We start from the raw sequence: 25,007 nt of genomic DNA on the forward strand, positions 1-25,007 counted from the left end.
ATAAATAAGTTCATTTTATTTCCAAAATGTACAAAAGATGTCACTTCACGCAAAACTATTATTTATCAGTGCCATCTATTGTGAAGTAGTTGAAGTTAAATTTGGAGCATAACGCCATCTGTTTGTCAATAATCAACTAATTGATAAACTTAAAATTGTCTATGATTTCTTGGTATGGCAACCCTACTACTATATAAGAAGGCGCCATGTTAAGTATTGCTCTATTTTGATTGGTCATTGTGGTTGGCGCTCTTCTTCCATTCGTAAGTTGACATGCGTTCAGTAGCGTCTCATCAACCGGCGTCGGCCATTTTGCCGTCATATGCTCTTTGGGCCGGCGCTAAAATATTATATCCAGCCGCATTGCGGCCATCGGATACTTATTCATTTCAAGTAAGTTTAAACTAAATGTATTTTATTGTGTGTGTCCCTTTGTAATGAGTATTTGCACGAGGTATCTCCACGAAAGGTTTTATATCTATCGTGGTCGTTTTTTAAGTGCAATAGTATCTAAGCTCACCCATTCGGAAACACATGCTCATTCTGTTTTCGTTAGTTACGAGCCTTACAATCTCTTAAACCTAAAACTTCAAATGACGCGTGCTTCTCAAATGCGTAGCTATAATTAGATTTAATTTTGTTTTAGGACGGATAAGACTGATTTATCATGTATTTGTATAACCTTACACTGCAAGGCTCTACGGCCATTACGCATGCCGTGCATGGTAATTTTTCTGGCACCAAGCAGCAGGAAATAATTATATCGCGAGGGAAAACGCTGGAGTTACTACGTCCTGACCCTAACACTGGAAAAGTCCACACGCTCATGAAAGTAGAAATATTCGGCGTTGTCCGATCGATGATGGCGTTCCGTTTAACCGGTGGCACTAAAGGTACTTGACCGTTTTTAAATATAATGAACACTTTAAATTTATAATATTCGTAACTGAAATTCCCACGTGGTATTTAATAATGTTGCATTGTCTTGCTCCGTGCTCTTTCTTATTTGAAAGAAGCTTGGTATAACTAGATGCATAGAATGTATCCATCACGTCGCTCTTGACTGCTTAAATAGCAGCTGGGATGTATCTTGTTATGGTACATTATGTACGTAATGCTTTCATTAAAAATATTAACCGAAAATAAGTAATATTAAATATTATTCAAAGAAATCACTATAGCCAAATCTTTATTTACAGATTACATTGTTGTGGGGTCAGATTCGGGACGAATCGTCATATTAGAATATATACCAGCGAAAAATATACTTGAGAAGGTGCATCAGGAGACTTTCGGAAAGTCTGGCTGCAGAAGAATAGTACCAGGACAGTATCTGGCTATTGATCCGAAAGGACGAGCTGTGATGATCGGTAAGTGGAATTTATTTTCCGAACCGGTGATAGCTTATGAGCCTTTAATAATGAAAATTTAGATCGATCTCCCTAATAATCTTCTATTATGCTTCTTGGTATATGTACTAATGAAAATTATAAATTTTAGGTGCAATTGAAAAGCAGAAGCTGGTGTACATTCTCAATAGAGATGCTGAAGCGAGATTAACAATTTCTTCTCCTTTGGAAGCTCACAAATCAAATACATTAGTTTATCACATGGTGGGAGTTGATGTTGGATTTGAAAATCCTATGTTTGCCTGCTTAGAAATTGATTACGAAGAAGCAGACTCGGACCCTTCAGGTGAAGTAAATAATTGTATTTTTAAGTCAGATTAAAATATTTAATGATTATGATGAGGTCCGTGTTTCCGATTGGCAGTGACGCTAAAACCTCTTTTAAATGAATTCTATATGAAGTAAAATGGAACTTTAATTGTAAGATGTGATGAATAACTATAAATATTTGTGCAGGTGAAGCAGCTCAAAAAACACAACAAACTTTAACATTCTACGAATTAGATTTGGGACTGAATCATGTTGTAAGAAAATATTCCGAACCCTTAGAAGAACATGCTAATTTCCTCATAACAGTACCAGGTGGTAATGATGGCCCATCAGGTGTACTTATCTGCTCAGAAAACTATTTGACATATAAGAATTTAGGTGACCAGCATGACATAAGGTGCCCTATTCCAAGACGTCGTAATGACTTGGATGACCCAGAGAGAGGAATGATTTTTGTATGTTCAGCCACACACAAAACAAAATCCATGTTCTTTTTCTTGGCTCAAACTGAACAGGGAGACATATTCAAAATTACCATTGAGACTGATGAAGACATGGTAACCGAGATAAAACTGAAATATTTTGATACAGTCCCTGTAGCAACAGCTATGTGTGTTTTGAAGACTGGATTTTTATTTGTGGCCTGTGAATTTGGCAACCAGTAAGTATTTTGATATTTAAGTTATAATAATATAATATTAAAAAAAAATTAAGTGCATGTAAGCCTTGTGTGTTTGAAATAAATTCATTTACACTACTGATCCACATGCTACAAAAGACATCTCTGAACCAAGGTTTTCATTTTCTATAGAGTGAATGCACACTGATATGAGATGAACAATCTTATTCTGAATCAAAATATTAGTATTTTGATATTTCCACATACTTACATATTTATCTTTACAGCTACTTATATCAAATTGCCCACTTGGGTGATGAAGATGATGAACCAGAATTCAGTTCAGCCATGCCGCTTGAAGAGGGCGATACATTCTTCTTTGCTCCACGACCTCTAAGAAATTTAGTTCTTGTTGATGAGCTAGATTCACTTTCCCCAATATTGGGTAAGATATAATAACATGTTAAACAAATAACTATTTTTGATAAATAGATTCATTAAGGAAGGCAACATCCAAATATTTTTTTTTTTTAGCTTGCCATGTGGCTGATTTGACAGGTGAAGACACACCCCAAGTTTATTTAGCTTGTGGTAGAGGACCCCGATCATCTCTGAGGGCTTTGAGACATGGTTTAGAAGTAGCAGAAATGGCAGTTTCAGAACTGCCTGGATCCCCTAATGCAGTATGGACTGTACGCCGCCATAAAGACGGTAAGTTTCTATAAATAGATACTATCTTTACACAAGTAGATTTCTATGCTAGTATCCAATAAACAGTAAGTAGTTCCATCTATTGCTCATTATTAAAAATATATTCATATTATGGATGCACACAGGGTTTATGCAGACTCCATAATCCTGAGCACCAAGGGAGCTTAATGATTATATTTTTTGGTCCGTGTTACTGATATACTGTGACGCTACAAACTAACCACTTATGAACGCTCCTCTTTATCAACAAGTTACTAATAAAACCCTGGTTGTTTGTTATACATAAACACCAGTGGTTTTTCTTTTCAGAATCTGCTAACGGGCGATGAACATTTTGAAGTACTGGTGATGCTCAGGTAGGCATCAATACTCCATTCACTTCACTGGAGGCTGTCATCATAAGAAGATCATGCGTTTTTTACAAATTAGACCATTTGATAATTATTCTACATTTGTTTTCTCTTTGGTTGCAGATGAGTTTGATTCATACATCATAGTATCATTCGTAAATGCTACACTTGTGCTCTCTATTGGGGAAACTGTTGAAGAAGTGACCGACTCGGGTTTTTTGGGAACTACACCTACGCTCAGCTGCCATGCTCTAGGAAGTGATGCTTTGGTACAAGTTTACCCAGATGGTATAAGACACATACGAGCCGACAAACGAGTCAATGAATGGAAAGCCCCTGGCAAAAAGTCAATTGTCAAGTGTGCTGTGAATCAGAGACAAGTTGTTATTGCTTTAACAGGCGGAGAATTAGTCTACTTTGAAATGGATCCTGTAAGTATAAATAATAGAATTTCTCAAATAAAATTCCCGACGTGTTTGCGAAACGTGGCCTTCGGGTCGTGTCTCGTAAGAGTGGTGCGTAGCTGTATCCATGCAGTGATAAGCCCACAACGTCGCAGATCAAGTCTTACTCCTACATTGTGGTTGAGTAAGGCACTTGGCATATTCCATAGCCAAACTGGAGTCGCTTAGACTGTGAAGGTGGCAAAACCATGCCATGGACAAACATTTTAAGAAAAAAATCTATTTTGATTTACTTTTTTCCATAGTATAACCAAATATTGTTTTCAGACAGGGCAATTGAATGAATATACAGAAAGAAAAAAATTGTCATGTGATGTTTCTTGTATGGCATTGGGATCTGTGGCAACTGGAGAACAAAGAGCTTGGTTCTTAGCTGTTGGCCTTATTGATAACACTGTCAGAATAATATCATTAGATCCAGCTGTAAGTACAAATACAAATTTGTATTCTTTTAATTATAACATGTACTAACAATATGATGATACAAGGACACCCCTGAATTTATTTGATTACAAACACCCAAAATGCGTTATTCTCAATTTTCTGATCTTACTTAAAAATAAAGTAAGTAATATTTTTAATATGTAAATTTTAATGTAAAAAAAAATTTTCAGGATTGCTTAGCGCCTCGCTCAATGCAAGCTTTGCCAGCCAGTCCAGAGTCGTTATGTATTGTTGACCAACCATTTGAATCGGGTGCTAAATCTGCATTGCATTTGAATATAGGTCTAAGTAATGGAGTATTATTGAGAACAACCTTAGATTCTGTGAGTGGGGATTTAGCAGACACAAGAACAAGGTAAATAAATAAAACATTCAATATTAAATGATACAATTTATTATATTTTATTATTTATCGATGATGTCAAAACTTTTCGCTCCGTGTTTCATCTGAAAGACTGTGACGATTTATTAACCAGATCTGAGATATTACAGCATAAATATCTTATAAAATAAACTCTACTTCTTGTTATAAACATGTGTTAATTTTTAAGGTACCTTGGATCTCGGCCTGTGAAATTATTCAAAGTCAGAGTACAATCTGCTGAAGCAGTACTAGCTGTGTCATCTAGAACATGGTTAGGGTACCAATATCAAAATCGTTTCCATCTCACACCACTGTCATATGAATGCCTAGAATATGCTGCAGGTTTCAGTTCTGGTAAGTGTAATTTATTAAATACTTAAATCGTAAATTAAATTTCGATGTATTATCAATGGTATGTCCTTTGGGTCATCCTTTGTTAGGCGGTGTGTAGCTGTGTTCTCTGCATAATCCATAGCCAAACTGGTGCTGCTTAAGCTTTGAAGGTGGCAAAACCATGCTGTGGACATGTAAAAAGTAATACCAAATGTGTCAAAAGTTAATTAAAATTGATGAAACTAATCCGTATAACTCTATTTCAGAACAGTGTACTGAGGGTATTGTAGCAATCTCTTCAAACACCTTGAGAATTTTGGCCTTAGAAAAATTGGGTGCAGTATTCAATCAGACTTACCAACCCTTGGAATATACGCCGAGAAAGTTTATAATCAACTCTGACAATAATCAAATCATAATTTTAGAAACTGATCATAATTCATACACCGAAGAAATGAAGAAGCAGAGAAGGTAAATAAATATTATTTTACATTCTTTCATCTTATCATATCATAATCGGAAGTAATAATTTCTTCAAATGATGACAAACTCACACTTGAACCTGAATTTCCTGTTGATACTCCTGCAGTACTGATTAAATTTCAAAATTTTGAAATACAATGTTCCTTTTCAAAGTTTTGTAGCTAAAAGCCTTTTTAATTTTTTAGAGTTCAAATGGCACAAGAAATGCGCGAAGCCGCCGCCGGTGGTGGGCCGGAAGAGCAACAGCTAGCAAACGAAATGGCTGATGCCTTCCTTTCAGATGTTTTACCTGAAAATGTTTTCTCATCACCTAAAGCTGGAGCAGGTTAGTAATTATATTTGGTTACTTGCAATAATAGCCATATTCTCTGGGCAAGAGCAGCACATGTTATCAAACATTCTGTCTCTAATCGAATATGGCTAGATTAAACCCATGCATTAATCCCAGGTGGCTAAATATAAGCTATTTGATTCAAGCATTGGAAACAAATACAAGTTTATACAGTTTTAATATACAAATCTATTTAGGCTGAGATAAAAAGTCCTAATGAGTTATATGTACCCTCAGGTATGTGGGCATCACAAATCCGCGTAGTTGACATGAGCGTGAGCGGCGCTCAGCCGAGTACGGTGCTGAAGCTGCCGCTGGAGCAGAACGAGGCGGCCGTGTCGCTGTGCGCGCTGCGCTGGGCCGTGCACGCCGAGCACGCCGCGCTGCATCTCGTAGTGGGCGTCGCCAAAGACCTCCTGCTCTCGCCGCGCTCCTGCACGGAGGGGAGTTTGCACGTGTACAAGGTATGTTTATATGACGATGTGTGCATGTGTGTAATTATTACTGAAAATATTTATTCTAAAATTGAATAAAATGCTTTCCTAATTTAATAAGATAAAATAGCAATTATAGTAATAAATATCCTTATTTTTAGGTATATAACACTGGTAAATTAGAACTCGTTCACAAAACGCCGATTGACGAATACCCTGGTGCGTTGGCAGCATTCAATGGCAAATTGTTAGCTGGTGTGGGTCGCATGTTGAGACTCTACGACATCGGTAGAAGAAAATTATTGCGCAAATGCGAAAACCGACACATACCAAATCTCATTGCCGATATTAAAACTGTCAGACAAAGAATATTTGTATCAGATGTGCAAGAGTCCATATTTTGCGTAAAGTACAAAAAAAGAGAGAACCAACTTATAATATTTGCAGATGATACAAATCCCAGATGGATTACGAATACCTGCATTCTAGACTACGACACAGTAGCCATGTCTGATAAATTTGGTAATATAGCTGTTATGAGATTACCCCAGTCTATAACAGATGATGTAGATGAAGATCCTACAGGAAATAAAGCATTATGGGATAGGGGTCAGTAATACATATTTTAAAAATTTAATTATATATCGTAATTGAATGATGAAATGAATAAAAATCACACATGCTAGACTAATGATAATCAATGATTAACTTATTCTTTATCTGAATTTAACTTAAGATTTAATAAAATATTATTTCTGATGTCTATACTAATAGAAGTTATTTTTTTAGGTTTACTCAATGGTGCTTCTCAAAAAGGAGATATTGTCGTCAATTTCCATGTAGGCGAAACTGTTACGTCCCTTCAGCGTGCAACTTTAATCCCTGGTGGCTCCGAAGCGCTGCTTTACGCTACTGTCAGTGGGTCACTAGGTGTATTTCTACCATTCACCTCGAGAGAAGACCATGACTTCTTCCAACATTTAGAAATGCATATGAGAAGCGAAAACTCGCCTCTGTGTGGTCGTGATCATCTGTCATATAGAAGTTATTATTACCCAGTTAAGGTTTGTAAAGTTTTTAAAAATATTCGTTCTAATGCATCTCCATCTTGTAGCGCGCTAGATATTTTTTTTTTTTTAGTAATATGGGCATGATAAAACAAGATGAATAATTGTCGTAAGCTAGTGAAAATCAATATCCAAAGTGTAGTCAACAGGTGTTCAAGTAGAACATTTGTGTTACGACGTTGGTAGAGAGTGCCGCGCGCGCGCCGCCCGCGTGCGCTCCGTGCTGGCAGCGCGCGCGGCGCGGCGGCGCCGGCCGTTCCCGAGAGTCGGCCGCCGCTCGTGCGGGCGCGCCGTAGTGTTAGGAACGCACAACTTTCTTCAAATTAATCATCAATATTTATATCTTGTTATCTAACTACATCAGTTTCATCTAGCGGATGTTGCGTAAGTCGTCTACTAGATATGACTTGTGCTGATTGTACTCGTGCGTGTTAAAAAGTGAGATTGAATAAAATCACGTAAGATTTTAATTCCCGGTTATTTTTATTTTTTTCAGAATGTGATCGATGGAGATATGTGCGAGCAGTTCAACTCGTTGGATCCTGCGAAGCAGAAAGCGATAGCGGGAGACCTAGAACGTACACCTGCTGAAGTGTCTAAAAAACTAGAAGACATTAGAACTAGATATGCGTTTTAAGTTTAATATTCATGGATTTGCTAAATATAAGGAATTATTCGTACGATTTGTTTTAATTTCAATATAGTTCTGCCCTCGTATACCTTAAACCTTCCTACCAAAATAAAATGCTATTATTTTACACTTTCTTCTACTTCTAAGCGGTATTTATCTATCAACTCTTATTAGATTTTTAACACGTTTATCTTCCCTTATCTAAAAACTAGTGTGTATTATTTATATATCGGACTGACATTAAGCGTCGATTTTCGACCCAAGGGTGAAAAAAATTCTATCTAAAGACGTTACATGCTAATAAAAATAATTTATACAACTTTATATAGATAGTAACATATAACAGTAAAAAGTATGTTAATGTTAGTCTTAAAATAATTATCATTGAAACTAAATAGTTTCATAAACCTAATAAAAATATACACGAAAATTAATTCAGGTACCATTATCGATGGCATGGCGATAGCTGTTATTTTTTGTTCGAAATAAATAGATTAGAAGATTATTAATTATTATTTGTAATACGAACTTCGTATATGACCCTATTAAAAGGAATATATAATAGCGTAAGATAAAAAAAAATTATAATTTAATTATAGTTCTAGCTTGGTGGCCTAAATGCAAATGAGAAAAAGCCACATTTCCTTGCTTATACGTAAAACATCGTTACTATGACGATAATATCGACCGGGGGCTTTTCCGAGGCTTTCGTCTGAAGTTTCCACATTGCGTGTCAACCACTGTAATATTAACGCCTGAAAATGTCTAGACATCGTGACTGTGGATAGGGGAGGTCCACAAGCTAGTAGTGCGACCAATTTTATTAAAACGACCGCAACATAATGCTGTTCATAAAAAAAACATTGTTATTGTAGTATTGTATGGTATTCAGTAGTTCAGAATGCAAACAATGAGTGCACGAGTTAAGCGAACCGCAACGCGCATCCACCTATGCGCGGGCGTCTGCTTTTAAAGAGCACTCCGGAGCACTCATTAGCCGGTGCACCGTAACTGTGCTGCGGTTGGGAGGAAACGCAACGCGTGTGCAATACGGGGTATTAGAAAGTGTAATGTATATTCTAGTGCGATGCTGACAGTGGGCAAGCCCGTATCTCTAGTACAGCAAAAGAAGCAGCAGTGGGCCCAGGAAAGAGGTGCGTACCGCGTGTTTTTATTATACGCACCCCGAGCACTGCTATAACTGCACGCGCACGCAAGCCGGCAGTTCACATTGTTTTGCAATAATTCGCGGTGACGATTTTGTCTAAAAGTAGCGGTCATTAAATTAACCATTGCCACTGTAAAAGTCAACTTGTTTGCACGAATCATGTGTTGTTAAAGAAAAATTGATAAGAGTCGTTTATAATATTCGGTTGGTACGTATCCTCTAAACCTATATTTAAACATCAAACAGATTAGTTTTTAAATTAAAAATTTAAGTACAGCCTTTCTATTACTATCTACGACTTTTCAGAACATTAATGGTAAGTTCCTTATTATTTAATACCATAATTGTAAAAAGATCTGCACTATTTCGGTACGAACACATTTAGATCAAATACACTCCACCCAATCCCGGACACAAAGAAATAATTAATTAGTCACAACATACTGTGAAGTAAAGTAAGCATTAGTTAACTAAGCAACAAGTCGTTAGTGATTTAGAAAACGAAAAGCTATTTTAATAGCTGTCTTGATCTGGATTTCAAATTACTGATATATATCTATACGATCACGCATCGATTCTTTATAAAATGCTTTACATTTAGAAAGCAAGTCATAAGATTATGTTCAATTCAAATTTTTATTATTATTTATTTATTTAGGACTATATGTTAAGCAAATGAGTTAATAGAGATAATCTTTTTATTGCGTTTTAGTATTAGTAAACTAATAATACAAATGAAACTTAAATAAATGTTGTAGCTCGATTGTGTATAATTAGAAATTGACCCTAATTAATGGCAAAATAACTTGACCGAGACAATGAGTCAAAGCTAGTACATATATTTATTTACTTTATTATAATAAAGTAAGTACGTATATTAAAACACCTTCCTTATAGCTACCTGATTAAAATTTTTAAAATGATCACAATACCTCGATTTTTCACACAATCCCGATCTTATCTTATCTTACATACTTAAATACCAAATATAAATTTTCTTCTTTTTAGTTTCGATAACCCATTATAAATATAAAAAAAATCATCAAATTATACCTTTGAAACTAGTAGCATACATTTTAATTTTGAAATATTAATTAAAAATATGAATTCTGAGAATTATTAACTTATGGGTGTTATTATTATTCATTTTTTTTAAATGTACGTCATTTTAGTAAAATTCTCTTTTTTGAAAAATATCGTTTTCTGTTGGTCGTGGAATTTATTCAATCAATTATTATTAGATTAAATCAATCATCAATATATTACCATAAATCCTGAGATGGCCAAGTGGTTAGATGTGAATCTTATAACCCATGATTGCGGGTTCAAACTTACGTAAGCACCACTAAATCTAATCTTAAACGAAAAGCATTGTGGAGAAACCTATGCGGTGAGTGTAAGTTCGCCAAAAATATATAGAAGCAGCGTGTTAGAATAAGCGCCAAGCCTCTTCCTCAACAGGAGACGAGGTCTTAGCTTAGCACTGGAAACACAGCCTTCTACTTTAATTTGTAATTCGATACAATATATTTCTACATGCAAATTAGGTAGGACGTCAAGTGGCAAGTTGATTCATATTCATATTTTTCAAATATGTACCTATATAGGTATATTTTATCTACAAAATCCATTTTTAATATTTTAACACATAACTTGAAATCATTGTATAACAGACGAATATATATGAATATATTAATAATATTCAGATTATAATGATGTAGAATAAGACACAACAATATTATTTGAGAAATAAAACTGAAACATGATATTAGTACCTACAAAGATTCCTATATTATTATAAATTAGAAAAATATACCAATGTTCTAATATTAGGTATATGTGTAGTAACTATACGTTTCCGTGTTATTTCTTTTTTAAGGCAAGAAACCTGTATAGACAAATGCCTATAAGGTTCCGTTATCTAAAATACAAAATTTGAGACAAATCGTTAGTAAACGACGATATACGATGCGAAATAACTTTATGCTTATATAAACATAATTGTTCATTTAATAAAATAAAAATAAGATCTATTTAGGTTTTAGTCTACAATTACATATCTATTTCCATTACATAAAGGTTGACGTAGCGTTCAAATAATAATATAAAAAACAATTTCGCTCGTGAATTTATTGCGCATGAAAGCGTAGCGAAAAGCATCTAACAAAATATACCTACCACAATCTAGTTGATCTTAAATATTCTGTTAATTACTTGATGTATTTTTACTTCAGAATTAGATTGAAGTTTTTTAATTTGTTAAATTCGCCATTTACGTAAAAGTATAATACAAGAAATTTCTAAATATTACGTCGAATTGCAAACTCAAGAAGAGAAAATACAGTCATGTTTTCGAGTAAGACAAAACATTATTACCTAACGTTTTTAAATTACAAAAGTGACTCACAAAAACACTTTTAAATTAAACATGCCACGTTTTAGAGCTCGAAATAAAATATGTTCGCGTCAATATGTCCCATTCGATAGTAGAGGTGACTCTTAGCCGATGATTGCGGGTTGAAACTAAAGCGGGACCAAATAATTTTCATGTAGCTTAATTTCCTCAACAGGAAGTAAAGTAATCTTTTAAATGTGTAAATTTGTCATTTTTGTATTCACCAACCAGTATTGGAATATGAGCCTGGTGGCATAAGTTGTAAACATTGTCTTCCAAAACGAGAGGAGGTTTAGTAAAATCCAGCTGTAAAACTTATACAGACTATTTATTTACTTTTACTTTCAGTTTTGTATGCGAATGAATGTCAAATGGTATGAAAAATAGTTGCAAGATATCTATGTTGATTTCACACGAACATATTTATGACAACCAACTACATTATACATAAGTACGTAAACTGTTGGCATGCGTTTCTTCCGTTGTTCTACTTACATGCTTTATCGACAAAACTTAGAGCCCTTATGTAACTAAGTAAAGGGGAAATCTTGAATATTTTTCTTTGATGAAAAAAAATACTATTCATTTGGAAGCTACTTTCGACATAAAACGTTCTCTCATTCGAAAACATAATTAAATAAAAGAATTAAATATTAATCTTTAATCCTTAACAGAAGAGATGTCACATCTTTATCTTCCCTGGGGATCCGGAGAACGGTATACCAATCGTTTGCAAGTACGAAATCAGTTTGCCAGTTCTCTCGAACTTCACAAACATTCTTCATACGAATATCAGGAGCCAATTCAACGCCAAAGAAGTCCAAGTCTGCCACCAATACATAATATCGAATTGAAAAAATCGTTAGATGAAAGTAGAAGACAGAAAGAAGTTTTAAATAGAAACGTTTCTAGTGCAAAGAGATTCGCGTTCTATGATGAAGATGGGGAAGGAGATACCTCGGGCTATGGCAGTGAAACAGTCAACCATATGAACATCAAAAATCAGTGCGGAACTTTTCATGATATTGCCAATAACCCTGTCGTAGCATGGCATCAAGAAGGAAAAGAAAAAAGGTACACTTATTAGTAAAACTTCTTGGTGTTCACTGATTCACACTATTATTATTAGTCTTTAATCTTGCTTATAGTAGTTAGTCATTCCTAACATTCACTAATTTTATACCTTTTTTTTGATATCCGAATATTTTTTTCACAGCTCAATACCTTTTAAATGTATTGTTTCTTTTTCTTCCGAACTAAACATTAAACAACGAAATATTTCTTGGAACACGACCTTATTTCCTATTTAAAATTGGGAGCAACCCTCGATAGGCAATAGAAATACCGAAAACACGCCGTAGACGGTCGTAGTGATTAAACCTTATAACCGGTCATTGCTCTGTAACAATTACGACTTGAACTTTAGTTCTGATATTTTTGGAATTTATTGTGTGTTTGCGAACAGACGTGGCAGTCTACAATATACAATAGAGAACCTAAATCATTCTAATATGAAAGAATATATTTTGTAATGTAGGATTCAAAAATTTACTATCAATGTGTCTCTGAAAAAATATAAAAAGATTAAACAGTTTTCATTTAAATAGAAAGAAACCAACAATTAATTACTTTTCATAGAAACCTATCATCCTATTTTCATACGAGTGAGTATATGAGTATAATGTAAAATGTTTTAAGTAGAAAGCAACCTTCAAGCGGGCGGTCGGGTATGACAGACGGCGCTCTATCTGCGCGGAGCACGTCCGGTATAGACGAGGGTCGTCCCCGATGGGGAGACAGGGGAGTCGCCACGGGTCGGCTCTGGGAGCCCACTGCCCCCACTGCTAGATTACCTCAGGTAATTTTAGAAAAAGTATGTATTGATTATTATTGGGAACTCTCAATTCAATATTGATGAACGTAATAAATTAACTAACTAATTAAACACTTTGAAACGAAATATGTCCATTTGATTATTTAAATGTTAATGTTGCGTAAGTATGTCGCTTTTATTAATATAACTTTTATGTTGCTATTTATTAAGTTTAAATAAATTTGCTTTAGATGCAAAACCAAAAAAAAGGAACTCCGTCGTGGGTAGAGCGTGGACTTAATATGATAGATAGTACATCTGAAGTGTTAGTCGTTGACCAAAGAAGCTCTACGAATTCGGGATTGGATTATGACCGATCATCATACAATGGTAGTGATGAGGGCAGGTCCGTATATATTCATATTATGTTACATATTTCATAATTAATAATAAATAAAAATATACTTACTAAAATATTTTTCTTAGGACCTTTTTAAGAGGACAAAATGTACCGATTGAACCAGAAATTAAAGCTCAAAGGGAAACTAAACGGGTTAAAGCTTTAGAACTACAGTCGGCTATATTAAACCAATTAGAAGAGCGAGAAAAATATCGTCAAGAAGAAAGAGAAAGAAAACTTAGAGAGGAACGTATAGAAGAACTAAGAATACAGAAACAACAAGAAGAAGATCTGTTACGGTTGGAAGATGAAAAAAGAAAAATAAAAGAGAAACAACTATTTGAACATCGTAAATTGGAAGCTTTAAAAAAGGCATTAGAAGATGCAGAAAAAAAAGCAAAACAAGATAAAGAAAAAAAATTTAACTGTCACCGTCAACTTACAAATTCTATTGAAACGCTCGATTCCAAAGAATCAAATTTAACTGAACATTATGAAACGGAACAACCTAGTCCAATCAAAACTTGTAGCCCTACCAAAACAAACAGAACTTACAATGTACAATCATCTCGAAATAAAGAAAGTAACTCCCAACAGACTACAACTTTTAACTCACCTCGGTCTTTACCAGCTAGTAACTTGAATTTATTTATACACAATGTGCCACCGCTTAACTTAACAGATAATCAATTCAATGTTGTGCCAATTGGAATGACAAATGCTGCTGAAATAATTAATAACCAGTCAAACAATATACAACTTGCAGTTTTACTGCCGCAAAATAAAAATTTATATAGTATGTCGTTAAATTCAGTCAATAATTTGCACGAGTTAGAAGATTTGGAAAAAGTGCTTACGCCTAGCAAATATCGTACACACAGGACCAAAGATGCTTATACTCAAACTGATATTAATACTACATCGCAAGTATGCGAAAAAATAGAAAAAGATGATGTCATACGATACGTTGATAAAAATTATTCTAAAATAGATGAAAATGCTCCCCAAGATTGTCACCGTAATACTAAAAAAGATCGTCGTTTAAGATCGGAAGAAAGGTTCAAAAAAGACATCGAAAGTCGGCCCAAATGGGGTGCAAATAAGCCTGTAGCTCAATATAAAAAGCAAAGCGAAAAAGATCCTTTTTATACCCAAAAAAGAAAAATACGTCAAAAATACCGACCACAAATAAGACAGTATGTGTCGCAATCTAGTGAAGATAGTCGATCTCCAAGTCCTCCTACAAGGAGCGAAAAAACTTTGGAAAATATCAAACAACGAAACTCATTGAGTCAGTCGTATTGGAGAAGTAAAAGATCTAGTCAAGATTTTACGACAGTTACATGTGATACTGTAAATAATGTAGTACCAGAATTTACATCTCTTGCACAAATAACTGCCGATGTAAAAATTGAATCAAAAAAGTCTCCAAAACTGTCCCCATCAAAAAGACTTACATTATCTCAAAAATTTATAAACGATAAATATGGTAGTAAAAAAATGTGGACCGAGGACAGTGAGCAAAATTCTAAGTACAATTTTAATGATTTAGATAACACAAAAAAAAATTGTGAAAGGTTAGGTTTTTTAAAAAAAGTTATCAATGAGAAAGATGATCGCCAAGATCACAATTTAGAATACGAAACTTTTCCATTAAAAACACAAAACGTGAAATTTTAATTTAATTTGAACAATAATTAAGAACGAGACATTTGTATCATTATTGTACAGCATTCGTAGATGTGTTTAGTTGCTCAGTTTAAGTTTATTATTGATTCAGCAGTTACTAAGGTATACAACGACACGTTAAATCGATAACAGAAGTTACGTTCAAGTCTTAAGTTAAAAGTTGAAACTAGGACATCAGGCTTTCAATTAAAAAATGTCGAAGCTCGATGACTTATTTGATAAAAAAAAAGATGAAGCGCCTATGCTAGACTTATCTAAAGTGGTCATAAATAATGCTGAGGAATACCGTGAAGTTTTGGACAAAGTGCCAGATTTCAAAACGAGGCCGGAAAAGGTTTGACATTAGAATTGAATTGAATATTTTTTTCTATTTACTTTAGTTTTACATATAAAATATTTTTAAAAGGTTAAGCTTGAAGATATTAAAATTAAAGATAAACCAGAAGATCACAAAACAAAGACTCCTAAAAAGGAAATAAAAGCTTATGAAAAACTAGGTACGCGTGGCTATGAAGAAAAGCAATTTACGTTTATGGATCCGATACCAGTGGAAATGCAAGGATTAAAATTCGATGAACTTTGCGCAGTACCTATTGAATGGCGAATGTTGACGTCCATTAGACCGAAATCGAAACTGGATGAAGAGTATTTTAATAGGTAACAGAGAGCATTATTAATAACATAAACGTTCTTGTAATTATACTTCTCATAGAATATATGTTTTATAATGTAGATGGGCACCGAGAATCGAGTTAAGAAAATCTCTAAGGGATTTTTTAAATAAAGTTTGATAGTTAGTTTTTTTTTTTACTTTTTTATGTTACCAATAAGAAATATAGTCTTTATCAGTTTTTATACAAATTATTACATATCATACTTACTAAAAATAAGGGGCCAACGTTTGTATGGAATTAATTCTTCGCCTCCAACCAAGGAATAAAAAAGAAGGCATACACTTAGCCGTTAACTATTATAAAAGCTGTAATATTTTAAAATAGGCAGATAATTCTTGATATGTTTTTTACCGGGATTATTATTTCGAAGCCAGAACGTATCTACATGAAAAACAATCCATATAAATAAAAAAAAATCATAAAGTCTTTTAAACTATTTCCTGCTAAATATAAGTTAAGAAAATTGGATCGAAAATAAAACCTTCTTTTCTTTTGAAGATTAATAGAACTCGGCAAATCCGAATTAAGAACAAAAGCAAGAGATAAGAGGGAATATGCTAAAAACAACATGATTAGAAAAACTAAGACTCGTTCGGGTGTAACTGAAACACGCATCGTGTCATGCTCTGAGTGCGGCGAAGAGTACTGCAATGGTGCGTAGTATTCCGTTATTATGTTATGGTTACAATGTATGAGTTATGGTTATAATAACAATTACTTTAATCCATTCATCTATTCCATGCTCAAAGCTATTTAATCTTATTATACATTATTTATTGGCGTATTCTATTTATTTCAGGTAAAATGTGTACCATAACAAACTACGACATGTTCGCAAGGCTAAAGTTAGAAGTAGAGACGAAAACCAATCGTGCGCAGGCGCCAACCGCGCAATTGAGCAAGATGCGTCGCATGCGTCGTCGCGTGCGGCGCAAGCCGCGCAGCAAGAGTGCCGCGCCCGCTTACAACAAACCAGGAGCCACTAAGCTTGGCGCTAGAAGTGACACTGAAATTTAAACCTGATGAGCATATACTTACAGTACATTACATCTCTGGTGTTTTTATAATAATTAACAACATATGATTGCTTTTAAAACTACCCAAAACATTTGTTTTATCAATAATACGGTTAATGTTTTATTGGATAAAAACTTAAGATTGATTGAAGAATCTTATTAGGTATGTAACGGTTGGCATACCGTAAACACGTATGATTTTTATGAGTCGGGCCGGAAATTCGACCTGTCTCCAACCTAGATCAGTGGCTGCACTAGCTATCATAGAAATACTTGTTAAAAATTCAGCTGTACACTATGACTACAGCATACTGCTACGAAAACAACCGACATATATATATGAAATTAATACGCTAAGAATTATAGCACTAGTTAGCATTGATGATGTCTTCATTTAAAAGCTTTTAATTCATATCATTACATAGGATAAAACAAAGTCGCTTACCGCTTTGTCTCTATGTATGCTTAGAGCTTTAAAATTACACAACGGATTTTGATGCGGTTTTTTATAATAGATAGATTGATTCAAGACAAAGATTTATATGTATAATACATGTACAATATAGTAGAGAAACTATAAATGTGATGTCTTAAATAAACACATTTTTTACGCTTACATTGTAAACGCTGGCTAAACCCTACGAGATAAAACAAAATAATGTACTACAGTATTGAACACATTAAAAAAGTCTTCAAAAAATTCTGCGATGGTATGTGTCTATCTCTTAGGGATAAATACAATAACCATTTTTTATCCTTTACTTTTTACGAGCAATAATGGCTTGTTTTCGATATTACAGAATTAAAACGCAGGGACATAGCGGTTTGTATTGTCTAATGACTGAAAAACTGTGAACATTGTAAGATATTCTGAAGGATATTTAGAATCAGCATTACACCCGTGCGTAACCGGGGCGGGTCGTTAGTACCTAATATAAGTATATAAACGATATTCGGCATTTGACACAATACATAACTACCGTGTTAATAATATATTTGAAATAAAAATAATCAATTATACACAAATAAAGTACATTAATTATGTACCTACATATAATTTTTATTTATAAAAATATGGTTATATTTATATATTCGCTGTACTCATGTTTTAGAAATGCATTTAATGTGAAAGTTTTAACATTGATTTCTTATTATATAAAAGTCAAGCCCCAATTTGGCAAATTATAATTAAGCTTTAACCTAACCTAAGTGAAAATCAACTAAGTACAACAAATGATTATCTGAATCGATTCCTATTCTTCATTATGGTTCCATTGTTAAAACTGGAACACAAATATATAATTGTTTGAATGTGCATTGAAATTGTAACCAGTTTTGATTTTAAATTATTCGGCTTAAGATTTCATTAAATTTAAATATAATAAATAAAATTAAGGCACACGTCTTAGATAAATAAGAACTCCCAATGAAACAACTCTTAATAAGAGTTTTAGCAAATAGGTGTGATAATTTAATATGGTACACCGTATACACACACGTACACACACACGTTACTTAAATAAAGTCCAACAAAATACACTTGTTTGTACAATATACGGGGGATTACGTGGCTTAACACGTCACCTACAAATTTTTACTAATACCTACAACTAAGTAAGCGAAATGGTATTAAGTCTAGTCGACAAAATAATTATAAATTACCTTTTTACAGTAATTTTGAATCTCAATTTTTATACTTACAATTATTATCATTAAAAGATATTAAAACAACTTCGCAATTAATATAGTGTTTTATAATTTTCACCTTAATTTTGAATAATCCCTTATTTTAAAATAATGACAAAACATAATATTTAAGACCAGCTGTTGGTTACTTTTACCATTAAACCATTCTTGAGTTAATCCTATACATTGGGATTAAAATTAAATATATAGGGATTAAAATACAAAACTGGTAATCCGTGCACGTTGTAAGTTTAAAAAAAATGCTTTTTTTCCCTACATTATAATATATTTCAACTAAGAAAATAAAGAATAACAAGATACTAGTTTGAAAAAGTTCTTAAAAAATTACTAATTATAAGAAAATTACTATTTGTTTATTTTGTAAAAGCATTCTAGTAAAGTAATATATAAGTCAAGGCAACAGAGGAATGCAATAAGTACAAGTTGATAATGAATTTCAAGTATCTAATTTTTAAGAAAAGAAAACATAAGTTGATCTTCTAATATCAAAATATTGAATCTAGATTTCAAATAAATACGTGTGAAATTGGTGGTTACAACATCTCAATCTCACCAAATATTGTGGGTTCAAAGCCGGGCAAGCAACACTATTTTTTATGAATTGCTGATAGCGAAGCTCAGCAATGAAGACAAACTTCTAGAGGAAACCTGCTTTTGTTGGAATAAATTCTGCCACAAATGTCAAATCCACCAATCCGCATTCTTGCAGCGTTTGAATTAAGCAGTAGCTTCACTTTCTCAGTGTTTTTTTTTTATTAACTTCATAAACTCAAACGGAGTGCCTCTAGCCCAACAGAACAGTTACAGGCTATTGATTCACGTGTGAAATAAGACTATAAGTATTAATATCACTCTTTATTGATTTTAAAAAAATATTTATATTACACATTCATTACGTTTTAGAGCCTATAGACAACATCCTCATGATACAATGACACTATACGATAATATGATAAGTCTGTCTAATTGAATCGATGACTTTCGATTCGCGATTCACTTAATCTACGAATAAAAAGTCGAAAATATATTTTATCCCTAATGTTCTTAAACATTGAACGAAAGGTTTAAAAGTAAAAGTAAGAAGTCTTGAAGTTTATTTTTTCACACTTTAAGATTGTTTAGGCCCTAAGTACAAATGTCTAGAAATAAATAACTGAGCACAATTTTAAAGAAACACAAATAACTGAAAATAAACCTCTCTTCCAATATCTTTCCTATATTAAATTCACCTACAGCGATATAATTAATTAACAATAATAATTATTGGTAAATTCCATGAGTGCGCTCAACGGAATTTCGCTGTTACATTAACAATCTTACTTAAATTACTTATTGCAACAAACTGATTGCCTACAGATTACCCTCTGACACGAACTGATATCACAAGATAAAGAACGCACAACTCAAAACAATTAAATATAGTAGAAAAAAACGGAGCCAAAATCATTACAGATCGCAGACATGTGGCTACATATTACGATTATAGCTGTATTGCGATTTAAATTTTGAAAACTTACAATCAATTAGTATTCCCAGGTTGACGCTTTTCTTCTTTCATGATTGAAAATAAATTAAGAGTATAATTTCCGAACAGGCCATGAAAAGTTGTATTGAATATTTTTTTTATTCTGATGTCTTATATTATCCTTATATCTAATATACAAAACAGGAATCTGCAATAAACTAATCGATGTTATACTACATTCAATTGTAAGAGCTATTTTGACTACAATAATAACTCATAGATTAGGCTCTGTATGAACATTGAAAGAGGAATATAGTATTGGAGGAATATGGACGGATAATCCGACATATGCTGTTTAAGCAGACGAAAATGATACAGTATTTCACTGGTTTTTACATATTATGTTTGCCTTAATATTGGCAATGGTTAATATATTTTTACCGTCTTTTAAAATTATAATTACATATTAGTACCTTATTAAGAAATAGTAATGAATTTAATTCACATGAAAATTCGGTTTGTAATTGTTAATCAAGAATAAAATACACACATGGAATGGAGTCAAGACACTTACCGCTACAAGCACCAGGATATTTAATGTTAAAGGTTTGAAAGGTTTAAAACTATTTACTACATAGATACTAAATTGAATAATGATCTAAAAAATGTCATTTCTTACACCATATTTAATTAAAAAAATATTTAGTAATTTTGAATATACTTTAAATCTCATCAGATTAAGGTAGTAACACCAAATATATTGCAGATTCCAAAAGATTTCTCTCATAAAAATATAATGACTCTTTAAAAACATATAAAAACAATTTGTATTATTATGCATCAGTGAAAACAAATAATTAAATTATTATGAAAAACAAGTCATAACATAAAATATGAAACTAAAACATGGACGTAAGTAATCTGAATGTGTAAGAACAGTTACATAATTAAAACTTAAAATATATTCACACCATATAAAACTACAATTGTAATGTCACATTCACATAATCATTCGATTAATATTAATTTGATAGTATATTTCTTTATAAACTAAAGAGTACTATAAAAAACATTTTAAGTATCATGTCATAAATTACTTTAACAAAAAAAAAACGGCATTGTAGTTTTATGAGTGATGTGAACAGCATTGAGCTAGCACTGGGGCAGACACCCGGCCGGACCCTATTAAGACCTCACTGGTCTTTGCGAGGTTTCTTTTTGCTCTTTTTAGCCACTTTTGCATCTGTCCAAGTATCTGAAAGTTAAAAACAGATTACATTATTCATACAACATTATATTCTTTCTAATATTATGTTTATCATGTAAAAAAAATTTTTTACAATTAATGTTTACCTCCAAGCTCATCAAACACTGGACCTGCAGGTTTATCTTCTTGCTTTTCAGAAGATTCCAAATTTTCATTTTCCTCAGGTTTGATGTTTTTAGCTACTGCAGTAGCCTAAAGAGAAATATAAAAAATATAATATACAAATAAGATGTATTATATATAAAAAATATAGAAGAAATTTTATAGAGAAAAACTTAATAAAGATCTCTATACATATCTGTTTAAAGGATTGTACCTCATTAGCCTTTTTCTTGATTTGTTTTTCTTTATTTTCCTTTTTCTTGTTGCTTCTGAGATCTTTCACTTCGGTTAATTCATTTTCTGGCACATCATCTTCCTCAACAGACCCAAGTTGAATTTGGTCACGGCGTTCAGCCTGAAGAACGAAAATTTTGTAAAAATATAAAATAAATATATTTTCATTGATAGTGTAACATTAATGATTGTATGATAATTTTTAAGTCTTCTGATTATGATTGAACACTTATGTTCTGTGATAATATGAATTATAGTAATATGTATAAGGCATTTTTATAATAATATCCATTTTATGATGATATGATTATGATTTAAACTGCATTACAGCTGTTTAAATTAAATTTTAAAAAATAAATAGTTTTATTATATGAATGTATTGCTCTCTGTCATACCTCATCTATTAATTTCAAAGTATGACTTTTTTCTATAGCATAATAATTTTCATAGACTATAATGACAATTTTTATCAAGAATTATTCCATTAAATTATGGAATATAATTGTAATAAGAAAATAATATTAAAATTATTAAGATTTATATACCTCTTTAAGGACTCTTTGTAATTCTTCTACTTGAGCCTGCAAAGCTTTGGCTGCATCTTCATCAACATATGGGCCCTCAGCACTCAGTACTTTAATGGTACCTGATGGTTGTTCAGGTTCCTCGGCTGGCTGAGCAGCTTCAACATCTGCTTCCTTAGTCTTCTTCTTATTCTTCTTAGAGGGACTCTCTTTCTTGTCCTTATCATCTGGCTTTACTTTACTCACTTTACTTACTTTCTTATCACTCTTCTTTGGGACTTCTTCCCAAACACCCTCATCAAAATCTGCAGGTTTCTCTGCATCAGAGACAGCTTTACCTTTCTTAGCCTTCTTGATATCAGCTGCAGGCTTTACAACCTTAGTTTCAGTCTTTTCCTTAGGCTTGGGCTTTTCAACTTCTTTCACCTTATCCTCTTTTTTCTCCTTTGCTGGTGATTTTTTAGTACTTTCTGTTTTTGATTTCGCATCTTCATTTGAAGTACGGTTTGGAGAAGACTTCTAAAATAATAAAAAAGCTTGATATAGATACATCTGGATAGTAAATTTAATTATAATGGATGGAAATGACTTATTCTTTAATTATAACATTTATAGTACATTATCGACTCTTATTTAATTTTTCATTCAAAATTCTCAAACAATTTCTATCCTATTCAAAACATGTTCATATGTTAACGGGTTAAAAATAAAACGAGCACAAAAGACCCCTGCGTCAGAAGATTAATTTCATTATCACTTACCTTCTCTTTCGTTTTCCTTTTCTTGTTTGAAGATTTCCTGTCATCGACAATTAAAGGTAGCTTATCGAATTGCGGCTGTTCCGCCGTGTGGAACCCGAATATAAATACAAGCGCAGCGCATACTAAAACAACCGCTACAGCTGCCGCAGGAAACAGAAGCTGCGTATTGGATACCTGCCGTAATAATTCCATCTTAAAAAATAATTTCGAGACAGTCTTTACTTTACAGTCCACATAAAAACGTTTCGATAAGGTATGATTATGTCGAATAAATTAATTCCCAAGCGATAAAAGCAGACACGGAGACATGATGACGCGGCTGTGACGTGCCAAAAATTGCGACCTGTAGGGTGGCCAGTTCAGTGCAATAAAATGTCATAAAAGATTAATCATATTTTAATAAATTATATTTTAATCGGTAATATTTTTTATTTTCAATTAACAATAATTATCATTGCAAAAGAATGTTGGGTTTTATGTTTATCTTATATCTATGTTAATACATTGGTGTAATTTTATTTATTTTCATAAATAGGTAAATATTTACGTAAACACAACTTGAAATATTTTGTTGTCTTATTTATAATATAAGTATTAATATTATTAAACAAAAATATAAAATATTAAATATATTAATTATTATTATAATATTAATATATTAAAATATAAAAAACAAAATATACCTATTGATTTTATATACAAAAATATGATATAATATTTTACTAATATTCATAATCTTAATACAAAATTTCAAATATTGAAAAACATAATAAAAAATAAAATCGTATTTAGCTCTTTTATAAATATTTAAATGTTCCAAAATCAATAATTATCAACCTTACATGTTATTTTTCGCTGAAGGATAAACATGAAAATGTACGTGTTCTAGAAAATAAGCCTATCAATTTGGAATAAGGATACCAAATTCGATATTTTAATTTTTTAGGTTAGAATTACGTCAATAATGTCATGCATCGATTGCATGGTTTATGCATCCGACTACTGATCACTATTCATATTTCAATAAATGTCTAGGTGAAACAAGATAAATTTCGATTAGATTCTCTAACATATTATACTAGTTAAAAAAACAAAGATATTTTGTATATTATATCATAGTGTGTATAGCATATAATTGTATAATATACGTGGTAAACATTTTATAAGCAATAATCATGGGAGGCAAAAAGAAACGGAACAAGACCATGCAAAATATAACTGAAAATACAGAAGTCGAAAATGTTAATGAACAAAGTACTGAAAATCATGATGTCATTAGTGGATCACAACAAGAAAACCAAGAAGATACTGAGATCTTAGACAAGAAAGTAAACAAGAGACCTCATGCAGATGATGGTTCAGACTCAGATTCGGAAAAGCCTAAAAAAGCAAAAAAGAAAAAGAAGAAACCACCTGTGGCTGCAGAGGAAACATCAAATAAAAAAGGTAAGAAGTCAATACGTCAGTTGAAAAAGGAAAAATATGCTCAGCGACAAGCCGATGCACAAGCAGTTGCTAAAGATCAATTGAAATCTCAATGTCTCAACTACCTATCACAGTGGAAACATGACAAACAAAATTGGAAATTTATGAAAGCTAAACAAGTGTGGCTATATAAAAATAAATTTTCTACACAACTTGTACCAGAAGCAAACTGGCCAGTCTTCTTAGAATATTTTGAATCAGCAACAGGAAACATTAAGAAGATGCTGCTTGATGATGCTCACAAAATTATAAAACAAATGGATGAGTGGACTGAATCACATCAAAATGAAGATGCTGAAGATAAAGAAGAAGAAACCACATCAGTAACTAAACCTGACGAAAACATTTATAATAGAGCTCGGAGTTTAATACAATGTCTACAAGAATAAAACTGCTC

General features: G+C 32.6%; 5 protein-coding genes across 6 annotated transcripts; 4 read left to right on the top strand and 1 right to left on the bottom strand.

The window, feature by feature from the left end:
• Positions 1-221: 221 nt before the first annotated feature.
• Positions 222-7,959, top strand: LOC113394017 (splicing factor 3B subunit 3). 2 transcript variants are annotated; one of them, XM_026631191.2, is made up of 17 exons: positions 222-393; positions 647-893; positions 1,200-1,370; positions 1,501-1,695; positions 1,866-2,340; positions 2,586-2,743; positions 2,833-3,009; positions 3,483-3,790; positions 4,091-4,246; positions 4,438-4,622; positions 4,819-4,985; positions 5,231-5,435; positions 5,633-5,772; positions 6,016-6,242; positions 6,374-6,821; positions 7,002-7,276; positions 7,776-7,959. In XM_026631191.2, exons 2-17 carry the CDS (start codon positions 668-670, stop codon positions 7,914-7,916), a joined length of 3,654 nt encoding a protein of 1,217 aa, XP_026486976.1. In that variant the 5' UTR covers positions 222-393; positions 647-667; the 3' UTR covers positions 7,917-7,959. The 2 variants fall into 2 exon arrangements, with proteins under 2 accessions (XP_026486976.1, XP_026486977.1); XM_026631192.2 differs by lacking the exons at positions 4,091-4,246; positions 4,438-4,622; positions 4,819-4,985; ... (4 more) ...; positions 7,002-7,276; positions 7,776-7,959 and adding an exon at positions 3,319-3,365 and having other exon boundaries at positions 3,483-3,761.
• Positions 7,960-8,648: 689 nt separating this feature from the next.
• Positions 8,649-15,366, top strand: LOC113394018 (DNA ligase 1). Its single transcript, XM_026631193.2, has 5 exons — positions 8,649-9,064; positions 12,148-12,547; positions 13,175-13,331; positions 13,538-13,692; positions 13,773-15,366. The coding sequence occupies exons 1-5, from the start codon at positions 8,998-9,000 to the stop codon at positions 15,364-15,366; spliced, it is 2,373 nt and encodes a 790-aa protein (XP_026486978.2). The 5' UTR covers positions 8,649-8,997.
• Positions 15,335-17,505, top strand: LOC113394020 (uncharacterized). Its single transcript, XM_026631196.2, has 4 exons — positions 15,335-15,709; positions 15,782-16,032; positions 16,548-16,702; positions 16,849-17,505. Exons 1-4 carry the CDS (start codon positions 15,569-15,571, stop codon positions 17,064-17,066), a joined length of 765 nt encoding a protein of 254 aa, XP_026486981.1. The 5' UTR covers positions 15,335-15,568; the 3' UTR covers positions 17,067-17,505.
• A 2,107-nt stretch (positions 17,506-19,612) lies between these two features.
• On the bottom strand, positions 19,613-23,460 carry LOC113393909 (ABC transporter F family member 4-like). The gene is made up of 5 exons (XM_026631025.2): positions 23,126-23,460; positions 22,386-22,883; positions 21,821-21,961; positions 21,591-21,696; positions 19,613-21,492 (listed from the first exon to the last, which is right to left on the bottom strand). The coding sequence occupies exons 1-5, from the start codon at positions 23,315-23,317 to the stop codon at positions 21,431-21,433; spliced, it is 999 nt and encodes a 332-aa protein (XP_026486810.2). The 5' UTR covers positions 23,318-23,460; the 3' UTR covers positions 19,613-21,430.
• Positions 23,461-24,116: 656 nt separating this feature from the next.
• On the top strand, positions 24,117-25,001 carry LOC113393911 (uncharacterized protein C7orf50 homolog). Its single transcript, XM_026631027.2, has one exon. The coding sequence runs from the start codon at positions 24,301-24,303 to the stop codon at positions 24,997-24,999; it is 699 nt and encodes a 232-aa protein (XP_026486812.1). The 5' UTR covers positions 24,117-24,300; the 3' UTR covers positions 25,000-25,001.
• The last annotated feature ends 6 nt before the right edge of the window (positions 25,002-25,007 follow it).

Source organism: Vanessa tameamea, chromosome 16 (genome assembly GCF_037043105.1).
Source record: "Vanessa tameamea isolate UH-Manoa-2023 chromosome 16, ilVanTame1 primary haplotype, whole genome shotgun sequence".
NCBI lineage: Eukaryota > Metazoa > Arthropoda > Insecta > Lepidoptera > Nymphalidae > Vanessa > Vanessa tameamea.

Coding starts and splice junctions, on each gene's coding strand:
- LOC113394017 (XM_026631191.2), top strand. CDS start 668: ATGTATTTGTATAACCTTACACTGCAAGGCTCTACGGCCATTACGCAT. Junction 2,341..2,585: donor GCCTGTGAATTTGGCAACCA/GTAAGTATTTTG, acceptor TTATCTTTACAG/CTACTTATATCAAATTGCCC. Junction 7,277..7,775: donor GTTATTATTACCCAGTTAAG/GTTTGTAAAGTT, acceptor TATTTTTTTCAG/AATGTGATCGATGGAGATAT.
- LOC113394018 (XM_026631193.2), top strand. CDS start 8,998: ATGCTGACAGTGGGCAAGCCCGTATCTCTAGTACAGCAAAAGAAGCAG. Junction 9,065..12,147: donor GCAGTGGGCCCAGGAAAGAG/GTGCGTACCGCG, acceptor AATCCTTAACAG/AAGAGATGTCACATCTTTAT. Junction 13,693..13,772: donor AATGGTAGTGATGAGGGCAG/GTCCGTATATAT, acceptor TATTTTTCTTAG/GACCTTTTTAAGAGGACAAA.
- LOC113394020 (XM_026631196.2), top strand. CDS start 15,569: ATGTCGAAGCTCGATGACTTATTTGATAAAAAAAAAGATGAAGCGCCT. Junction 15,710..15,781: donor TCAAAACGAGGCCGGAAAAG/GTTTGACATTAG, acceptor TATTTTTAAAAG/GTTAAGCTTGAAGATATTAA. Junction 16,703..16,848: donor CGGCGAAGAGTACTGCAATG/GTGCGTAGTATT, acceptor TATTTATTTCAG/GTAAAATGTGTACCATAACA.
- LOC113393909 (XM_026631025.2), bottom strand. CDS start 23,317: ATGGAATTATTACGGCAGGTATCCAATACGCAGCTTCTGTTTCCTGCG. Junction 22,884..23,125: donor AAAGGAAAACGAAAGAGAAG/GTAAGTGATAAT, acceptor TTATTATTTTAG/AAGTCTTCTCCAAACCGTAC. Junction 21,962..22,385: donor TACAAAGAGTCCTTAAAGAG/GTATATAAATCT, acceptor TTCGTTCTTCAG/GCTGAACGCCGTGACCAAAT.
- LOC113393911 (XM_026631027.2), top strand. CDS start 24,301: ATGGGAGGCAAAAAGAAACGGAACAAGACCATGCAAAATATAACTGAA.